Genomic DNA, 9,961 nt, shown 5'->3' with positions numbered 1-9,961 from the left:
TCTTTAATAAGTTAAGCATATTGAGGTATAAATCATTTAATTTTACAAAACAGAAGACTGAAAGGATTAAGACAAATCTAGGTTTATCATGTTTTCTTTTTAATTATTTTTTACTTTTTCATTCCATTATCCCAACAATTTTATTGTGGGATTCTTTCCCATTTCAACAAAAATCCCTATTGTGATGTCAAATTTTCTTATCTGGATGATTTTTAAAAAGTCTCAGACTTCAGTAAGGGTGGGAGAAGCTGATGGACATGGCCATGAAACATGCCTGGAAGTGACAGTATTTCCAGGCCTGGCTGCAATCTTGGCTCGATCTCTCTCTTCCTCATCTTGAAAAGCTTCTTCATATCGTGATGAGAAGGCACTGGGAACCATATTGCTGACCTTCACCAAAAATTCCAAGATTTTCATTCTGCTGGTTTCAGCATGGGCTTTTGGGCCCCACAGGAACTCATAGCGTGGAGGATCACTGTTGGGCACCTGGCGGTACTCCATGTACTTCAGCCTCACTAAATCTTTGGTGATGAGCTTCCTGGGCTCCCTATAGATGAAGTGCTTCTTCCCAGCATATACTCACATCATATTCAGGAATTTCCAGATGTCTTCCTCAGTGGCACAATTGCCCTTCATGAAGATCACACCCAAGACTGTCATCAAGAGACCGGTCTTAGGTAACCCCCTACCAGCACACACCCTCCCATCGTTGGGGAGTTTCAGCTTGCTGACAAGGTCATATGAGTGGATGGTTGAGTCAACTTTGTTCAAGTCCACCGCAAAGACAGCCTCAGTGTGTTCAGAGGCTTCCTTGAGAATCTCAGCAAATCGGTCTTGGTACTTTTGGTTGACAATCTTCAGCATGTCTTCCTTCATAATGGGCTGCTTCATTTTATATTTGTCCAGAAGGAACTTCTCCAACAAATCCATCTGACTAGTTAGAGTATCAATGTATGTGGTCTCAGTAGAAGGTGAGACCAGAGGAACATGGATGTTCCTCATCTTGACTGTTATCATCTTCATCAGACCTTGTGTCAAAAGTACTTGAAGAAGTGATGGTAGTAGCTGGGGCTTTTGAAGACCCCTGAGAAGTGCTGTTTGACCCAGTAGCTGATGAACTCTGGGGATTATCTTCCAAAACAGGAGAAGAGGGGGAGGGGTTTCTTCTCTTACTGCAGTGGCCTGAACTATCCTGTGACTCTGGGAGTCATCTTGGGCCTGGTGGCGTTTCTCACAGGTGTGGAGCTTACTCTTCTGACCCCAAGGCAGGATGACTGTGCTCAGGGACAATGGTCAGGAGTGTGAGTAGAAGAGCAGGGGATAAGGGTCCACTGGATGAGGAAGGTTGAGAGAGTGTGCAGCTTCAGCAGGGAATTACCACCTTGGTTATAAGGTGGGCTACATTTGTAGTTTTCCTTGAGGGCACTGCTCTAAAAACCCATAGGGCTCCTGTTCTCCTAATCAGCCTGTCACTTGGGAAACCTGTTGAAGGAAATTAGAGTGATCTTTAGGCTGCATCTTGCCACCCCTGCCTCAGGCATGCTGGGGCGACAGCAGGGGCTGGTGGTCTTCTACACTGAGGAGTCTGTTATGTCACATTCAAGACCGTCATTCAACTGGTGGCAGGTCATGGGACTCATTCTCTCTGCTGTTCTGAGGCTGACATCACAAACCTCCCTGGGATCTATGAGAAAGAAGTGAAGGGGGTCCTCAGCTTATCAGCCCTGTCCAGGTGCCCCCAGTACTGACTGCTCAGTGGGGAGTTTTCTGTCCTGGCCTCTGGAGTCCTCAGTCCTCATTAAGGTTCCTTAATTTGGCTACATATAGGGCCTGATATCCCCACCCCTTTCATTGAATGGTGGCTACACCTTCAAACTAAGGATTTCACCTCCCATAGACCTGATATAGATAAGTGTTGGTGGAGCTTCAGCTTGATAGCCCTGCCCTGGATCCTCAAGGGCTGTAACAAGGAGCAGGGCTGGATTCCTTATCACTTCTATTTGGTGATAGATGATCCCTCAGTCCTTGCTTTGACCTCTGTCATGGCCTGGAATTCCACCCTCCCTTACTCTTAGGCCTGCCCCTTATACTAAGGTCAGCACCACCCTGAAACCCCTAGGAGAAAGTGAGATTCTCCTCATCTGACCATACCTGTCCTTGGTCTTCTGAGGCTGAGAGTAAGGAATGAATTCTATGGTTATGGGGTATGTGGTTCCCTTAGTCCTCAGGGTATTCACCTGGTCTCTGGAAAAACCTGGAAGTCATCCCACTGCTGGCCCTAGGCCATACCCCTTAGACCGTGTCCCTCACCCCCTTGTGACACCATAGTAGGAAATATGTCACATCATGTCAACAAAGCCCAGGTATCCCAGGGATACCAGGAAGGGCATGGTTCTGTGGGGTTCTCTCACAGTCTAAAGGCAGAGGTTTCCTGAAGTCCTCACTCGGGGTTCTCACCGTGACTCCTGGCAGGGCTTGGGACTCCTTCATTTGTTTACCTAAGGACCCTCTCCTCAGACTAAGGTCCTCACTCCCTGAGGTGCTAGAGAGGCAAAGTCTGGGAATGCCACGCGAGGCTACTCCTACCTGTGCCCTTCCAGGGTTGACATCAGGATTCAGGCTCCTTGGGGCTCTCTCTGTTCAGGGTAGGGGTGTGCCCTCAGTCCTCATTCAGGTTCCTCACCTTGACTTCTGAAGGGCCCTAAGTTTCCTCTTTCTTTCAACTTAAAGTCACCCATTTAGACCAAAGCTCTTATGTTCCTCTAAACCCTGAAAATAAGTGAGGGGATGCTCAGCCTGGCAGCCCTGCCTTGGCCTTCTAAGTCTGAGGGCAGACACAGGCCAGTCTCTCTGTGACTTCAGTTATTATGTGGTTTTTGTCTCCTCAGTCCTCATTCATCAGTCTTCACCTTGACTCCTATCTCTTCTATGAAAGGCTTCTTGGGAAATGCCACATCCTTGCAAACTCTTAATTGATCTCCCTACAACAACTCTTGCAGAGAATAGGTTGAGCCCCAGGAGTGATGTGAGATGGGAAGCTGCAGCCAAGCAATGGCCCCAGCACAGGTGTTGTGCTATCAGAGAAAACACACTGATCTCTTCCTTCTCTTCACTGGCCAGATATAGCCTTATATAACCTCAATTCTAATAGATTTACTTTCTACAGGGAAAGGGCTGAATTAAATGATTGTGTGAGCCCCTGATCTTTTGAGGTTTACTGACATTTCCTTCATAGATAGTTATATTGTCACCAAATGCTATCTTTCTTTATTTGTACCTCACTTTTATTTTCATATTTTTATTACTTATTCCTGGAGCTTTTTATTCCAAAACCATGTTTGGGGTATGAAGTCCTGCTTTTTAACACCTGAAATACATTTTGGAATAGTGAGCAGAAAAATGAAGTGACCCAAGGTCGGCCTCAGCCTGGAGGAGTGGCACAGTGTGGGCTCTAGAGGGATTCAGAGCCAGGGTTCAGTCCAGCTCCTGTCACTTACCAGCCTTGAATTTGAGAATATTCCAACTTCTTTATCTGCAAAATGAGTCTGAAAAAGTCTATAGTGTAGAACCACAGGCATGCATATGTATGTAAACCACCTGGCAGTTTGAGACAAAGTTTGGTACTTTCAATGAATGGCAATTATTACTAAGATGATTTTGACCCCAAATGATAACAAACTTCCTTCACAGAATTTTATTTCCAGCCTACATTAGAGAATATGCAACTCCAAACAATATAGAAATCCACATCAGCCAAAATGCCAAGCGAGTAAAACTAAGTAGTATTTCCCTATTAGAGCATTTGTTTTAATATTGGTATGGGGTCATCTTCTCCACATGGATGCAACTAGGAGTTCATTTGTCTCAAGGACCAACAACTTCCCTCCCAGGTGCCTTTTCATCCAAACCACCCCTCATTTCATTCATACCACTGCCACTAAAATTTGAGCCCTCCCTTAGAGTTGGCCAAATTACACCCAAAATAACCTAATTAAAATGCCCTTTTAACAGAGCGAGCTCTGGCAATCCCATCCCACAAAGAGACAGTCCAGTGGCTTCTTGGCATCTCATTTCAATGAGTATCACCTTTATTTCTCAGAAACTCTCTGGACAGCTCATGCCGAAAACACCTAGTTTGAGTGTTCACTTGCCCTGGGGCAAGCGCATAGGACCCCTTCCATTCCCTAGGTGGGGATTCTCTCTGGTTTTTCCACATCCCAAAGTTAACTGTGAAGATATGTTTTCCATTCCAGGTTTAGTCTATCAACTCTGAGAAACACCATCTGAGTGGCCCTTTCCATCACTCCCACAGCTTCATCTAGCCCACCATGCATCCTGACTGATAATTACTTCCTGCCAAGGGACTAGAAGTTTCCCAAGACCCCACGCGGCCTTCATCAGGTAACTTACAGTTCCTTGCTCTCATTTGGAACCTCTTCTTCCACACCCTCACTTAAAAAAAAAAAGTTCATTTGTTTATTTCTTAGAGTGTATCTCACCATCTTCCTTACATGATAGCTGATGCTAGACTCTAAAAATTCTATGGGCAGTGGCTTGGTCTTCATTTTCTTACCAACCATAGTAGTATTGGAGAGGCTTCCAAAGAGAAGATGGTCAATTAATTTGAGAGAGAAAAGAAGGAATGACCAAGAAGTCTTATTTACCATGATTTAATTTTCAAACAGTTTGAATAACCTAAGCAAAGCTAGGTATATATTCTTTAATTTTACAAGCAAAGAGAAAGAGAAGAAGGCAAACTAAGAATTAACCAGCTTTTACTTTTGTATCACCATTTTGAGATCCCAAATATTTTGTGGGATTCTTTCTCATTTCCATGAAAAATCCTATTCCAATGCCATGTTACCTTGTTCTGTAGCAAAAGGAAAATAGTGAAGGCTTTTCAGGTTTTTTTTACAAATAGCAAACTCTTAATCTTAAAACTGAACATCAATAAACATGACATCCATGACATTAATACACTTTGATTCTGAAGCAAAATAAACCTTCAATGCAGTAATAACATTTGAAAAGATACTAAACATCTCTATCATAAATCTGTCTATCTAGCATCTCTCTACCTACTTATCTACCTATCATCTGTCTATCTTTAACTAGGTATTCTTCATATGGAAAGAAGAAAAAAAGATATATATTTTATTAAAACTAACTGCACCTAAACTACCATACTACTTAAAACTGTAAGAACATATTGTTCCCTCAACCAATACTATTCTGCACTATTTAGGAGCTTGACTGCTCTCTTCCAAAACAAAGTGAGCAATCTGCCCGCTGCCTCCCTCCCTACATGTGGGAGGAGCTGCGGGCCTTGGCCCTGGAAGGTGCTCTGCGCTCAGCAACAGCTACAGCCCTGGCCGCGGCTCTCACTCCTGCTCTCTCTACCTCATCTTTCAGAGCCTCCTCATAGAGATCTGCGAAGGCCCTGGGGACGGTATCATTGATCTTGGCCAGAAACTCCAGCACTTTCATCTTGCTGGTTTCAGCGCAGGCTCTCGGGCCCCACAGGAACACATAGCGCGGAGGATCGCTGTTGGGCACCTGGAGGTACATCAGGTACTTCTGCTGTACGAAATCTTTGATGAGCCCACTGGGCTCCCCAAAGATCGAGTGCCTCCTCCCAGCATACAAACCCAACGCATTGAGGAATTCCCAGAGCTCCTCCTCGGTGGCCCGGTTGCCCTTCGTGAAGATCTTGCTCAGGACAGTTATCAGGAAACAGGCCGTGCGCAGCCCCGACACACCACTCGGATTTCCCTCGCTGGGGAGGCCCAGCTTGCTGAGGGCGTAGGAGTGACTGCTGGGGTCGACTTCCTTCAGCTCGAGGTCAAAGACCAGCTCCATGTACTCAGAGGCTCTCCTGAGGATCTCAGGGAAGTGCTTCTTGTACTTCCTGTTGACAATCTTCAGCAGTGTAGCCTTCAGGATGGGCTCCTTCGTCTTGTACTTCTCCAGCAGGAACTGCACCAACTCGCAGACATTCCTGGTCAGAGGATCGCTGTAAGTGCTGTGAATGGAAGGTGCTGCCTGGGCGGTACTTGCACTTTTCTCATCTTGGCTCCGGGCACCCTCTTCAGATCCTGGGCATGAATCCCCTGCATCACGAGAGCTAGTGGCTGGGGCTCCCTGAGGCTCCTGGTGAGTGCCAGCAGCAGGGGAGCTCGGGGAAGTACCCCGAGAAACAGAAGCGGGGCAGGAGGGTGACTCTTCTATCTCTGCCACCGCCGCCTCCTCAGTGGCCTGGGCACCCTTGAGACTCTGAGTCTCCCCCCGGGCCTGGGGGCGTTTCTCCTGGGCATGGCGCTTCCTCTTCTGGCCCCGAGGCATGATGACAGAGGTCAGGGCCAGCAGGCGGGAGTGTGGGCAGGAAGGCAGGCAACGAGGGCACCTGCGGGAGGGACAAGGAGATGCTGTGAGCACCTTCAGTGGGGAGATTCCTCCCTGGCTTTAACCAAGGCCGCCTCTGCAGGGTCCCTGAGGGCACTGCCCGAGGACCCACAGGGCTCCTGTTCTCCTGCTCAGCCTATCCCCTGAGAGCCCTGTGGAGGACGGTCGACTGAGCCTTGGGGCACAGCCAGCCAGCCCTGCCTGGGCGGTACGGGGGTGACAGTGGGGGCTGGCAGGGGAGGTAGGTCCCCGCGGTTCCCATTCAGAGTCAGGATGACAGTTGTTGGCAAGACTCCCCCACCCCCCCACCCCATGCCCTCTGCTGCTCTGAAGTTGACACCACCATCTTCCATGACACCCAGGAGGAGGAAAGGAGGGAGCGTTCAGCCCACCACCGAAGGGTCCTGGGACCCTCCCTTCTGCTGCCTGGTGGCTGCCCCTTCAGAACAAAGCTCTAACCTCCCTTGGACCTGGCAGAGGAAATTACGGGCAGTCTCAGCCTGACAGTCCTTTCTTGGGAGTTTAAGGGTTGACAGGAGGGGACAGGCCATATTCTCTCTGGTCCCTTCTCTTCGGGGTGGGTGACTCCCTTAGTCCTCACTCGGGGTCCTCCCTGGACGGCCGGTGCAGCCTGGAGCTCCTCTCTTGCCCCGAGGACCATCTGCTTGCACCAGTGCCGGCACCTCCCTGAGTCTCACTAGGAGGCAGTGAGGGTGACCAGGCGGCCGCACGTGGCAGAGTTTTACCAAGCCTGCAGCGTGCAGCAGACAGGTCGAGGCCCAGTGGTTGGCGGCCCCACTGGCCCTCATTCAAGGGCTTGGGCTGACTCTTGGCAGTGCTTAGGGACGTGCCTTCTGCTGGCCTGCACCTCCCCTCTCAGACAGCAGCCCTCCCTTCTCCGTGTGTGGCCAGAAGGAAGCGACTGACAACAGGGGAGGGGTTCTGAGGTGCCCTTGCGACGGGGAGGACGGTCCTCACCCTGACTCCTCCCGTGCCCTGGAAATCCTCCCTCTGCTGACCTGCAGCCAGCCCCTCAGAACAAGGCCCCCTCCTCCCTGGGTCTCCCACGTCCGTCCGTCCATCCGCATTCACACTGAGGGAGCCCCTCAGCCTTTAGAACTGCCCGGAGGCTCCTAGGCCGACGTCAGGGGTGGGGTCTGCGTGGCCGCCATTTTGGGGTGTGAAGCCCCTCAGGCCCCACAGGGGTCCCGTCCTTCACTCCACAGGGCCTGGGACGCTTCCTCAACTGAGGTGAGCCAGGGCCCACCAGCCTCAGGGCGAGGCCTTCCTTGCCCGAGACCCCGCGGGGGAAGCGGATGGACTTTGGGCCTAACAGCCAGGCCCGAGCCTCTTGGGCCGAGAGCAGGGGCGGGGTGGGCGGGGCCTGTGTGGCCACCTGTTTTCGGAGGGAAAGGGGATTGGGGGTGTCGGGGGCATCCCCGCACTTCTAACTGGGGTTACCTCACACTTTGACACCTGAAGAGACGTGGGATTCCTCCCGCGGCTCACCCTTGCCGAACAGCAGCTCTCAACAATGGCCGCCACAGCGTGCGTTGGAGGACGTCACATCCGGTCATGCGCATCTGGGCTCCAGGAGGACAGCAGGGGCCGGGCGGGGCCGGGCGGGGCGGGGCGGGGCGGGGCGGGGCGGGGCGGGGCGGGACGGGAGGTGGGTGGTGGTTCCGGGGGAGCTTCCCGCAGGCCTGGCACGAGGGCCTTTCATTGACTCTCGGTAGGTCCTGGGACTTTTCCCTCTGCTGAGCTGAGTCAGCAGGCATCACACCTTGGCTCTCATTTCTGTCGGCACCCCCAGCCGGAAGTATCTGGGAGCCTGAGCCTCACAGCCATGCCTGGGTCCTCCAAGACTGACAGTGAGGGCTCTTTGGGGCCCCCTCTTCTATGGTGGATGGTGCTCTCAATCCTCTCTCAGTGTCTTCTCTTGATTCCCTGTAGGTGCTGGGCTACCTCCCATCTGCTGACCTGAGGCCAAGGCCTCACATCAAAGACATCAACTCCATGAGACTGCTGGTGTGAAGTGCAGGCACATCTCATCTGGACACTTCTGCCTGGAGCCTCCCAGAGATGGCTGCTGCAGGTAAGATGAGCTTAGGGGAAAAGAGGTGAGACTCTCTTCTTTGGTTCGGATCCCGTCAGGTCTCACTCAAGGTCCTCACGTTGACTGCTGGCAGGGCCTGCGATTCCTTCCTTCTCTGGTATGAATCCATCTCTGTCCCCAACCATGCCCCACAGAATCCCAGAGGAGTTAGTGAAGGGGCGCCTTAGCCTGACAGTTCTCACTGTGGTCTCTCTTTGTTGACATCAGGGGCATTGCCCAGAAGTTCAGAAATGAATTTCTGTCCTTTTGTATAACTACTGTGTTACTTGCTTTTCTCTTTTAGTCCCTGTGTGATAGTATATTAAGATGATCATTTAAAAAGGCCAGTTGTCATCCACTCACAAAATTTCAGATGGTTATTTCACAGCCTGTGGACCATACTGCCACATCCAGCCCAATCTTTGGTGTCCCATGCTCCTGGCATGCGGGCTCTGAAATGCTGCCTCAGGTTCCTTCAGTGAAGCAGTAGAGATTCATGGTCCCAGAGCACAGTGGAAGAATCCAGGGCTCAAGTTTCAAGGCTTTTCTCTAATCAATCCTGTCATCTGCCTCTCTTGCAGGCTACAGACCTGTCTCGAATTCAGGGCATCCCCCTACCTGCCCACACTCAGGTTCTAGTTCAGTGGAGACTTATTGTCCCTCAGGGATTATTTAGTTTTGTGTTTTTGCTGTTGTTAATGTTTTTTCTTTATTCCTTCTATAATTTTTCCATGGTTGATTTTGGGTACAGGAAACAGTAGCCCATGTTTGATTGTCATCAGCTGCTATGGATAAGGTACTAAATCTGTAAATGAATTAAACAAAATCGATATTCTTACAATATCTGTGCCTCACGAGTACACATAACATACTATTCTGGTTGAGACTTCTTTTTCCTACGTCAATCAGGAAATTCTTATTGTTGCCTCCATGTAGATTATATACATTTTTGTATGGTTTCTTTCTAGGTATGTTTTTTATATTGTTGCTTTTGTCTATGTCGTTTTTTCTTTTTTCTTTTTTTTTTGATTTCTTTTAACATCTTTATTGGAGTATAATTGCTTTACAATGTTGTGTTAGTTTCTGCTTTATAACAAAGTGAATCAGTTATACATATGTCCCCATATCTCTTCCCTTTGCATCTCCCTCCCTCCCACCCTCCCTATGCCACCACTCTATGTGGTCACAAAACACTGAGCTGATCTCCCCGTGCTTTGCGGCTGCTTCCCACTAGCTATCTATTTTACGTTTGGTAGTGTATATATGTCCATGCCTCTCTCTCGCTTTGTCACAGCTTACCCTTCCCACTCCCCATATCCTCAAGTCCATTCTCTAGTAGGTCTGTGTCTTTATTCCCGTCTTACCCCTAGATTCTTCATGACATATTTTTTCTTAAATTCCATATATATGTGTTAGCATATGGTATTTGTCTTTCTCTTTCTGACTTACTTCACTCTGTATGAC

General features: G+C 49.4%; 1 protein-coding gene and 1 pseudogene across 1 annotated transcript; both read right to left on the bottom strand.

Annotated features, from left to right (window-relative positions):
* Positions 1–229: 229 nt before the first annotated feature.
* On the bottom strand, positions 230–2,738 carry LOC132503189 (melanoma-associated antigen B5-like). The gene is given in 4 exon segments (XM_060119614.1): positions 230–325; positions 328–979; positions 981–1,131; positions 2,684–2,738. Coding segments are annotated over 4 exon segments (954 nt in total).
* Positions 2,739–5,237: 2,499 nt separating this feature from the next.
* Positions 5,238–6,664, bottom strand: LOC132480538 (melanoma-associated antigen B4-like; annotated as a pseudogene).
* Between the last annotated feature and the right edge of the window lie 3,297 nt (positions 6,665–9,961).

This window comes from Mesoplodon densirostris, chromosome 2, assembly GCF_025265405.1.
Source record: "Mesoplodon densirostris isolate mMesDen1 chromosome 2, mMesDen1 primary haplotype, whole genome shotgun sequence".
Taxonomy (NCBI): Eukaryota; Metazoa; Chordata; class Mammalia; order Artiodactyla; family Ziphiidae; genus Mesoplodon; species Mesoplodon densirostris.
Note: the sequence above shows the minus strand (reverse complement) of the source record. Positions and strands in the feature narration are given on the sequence as shown.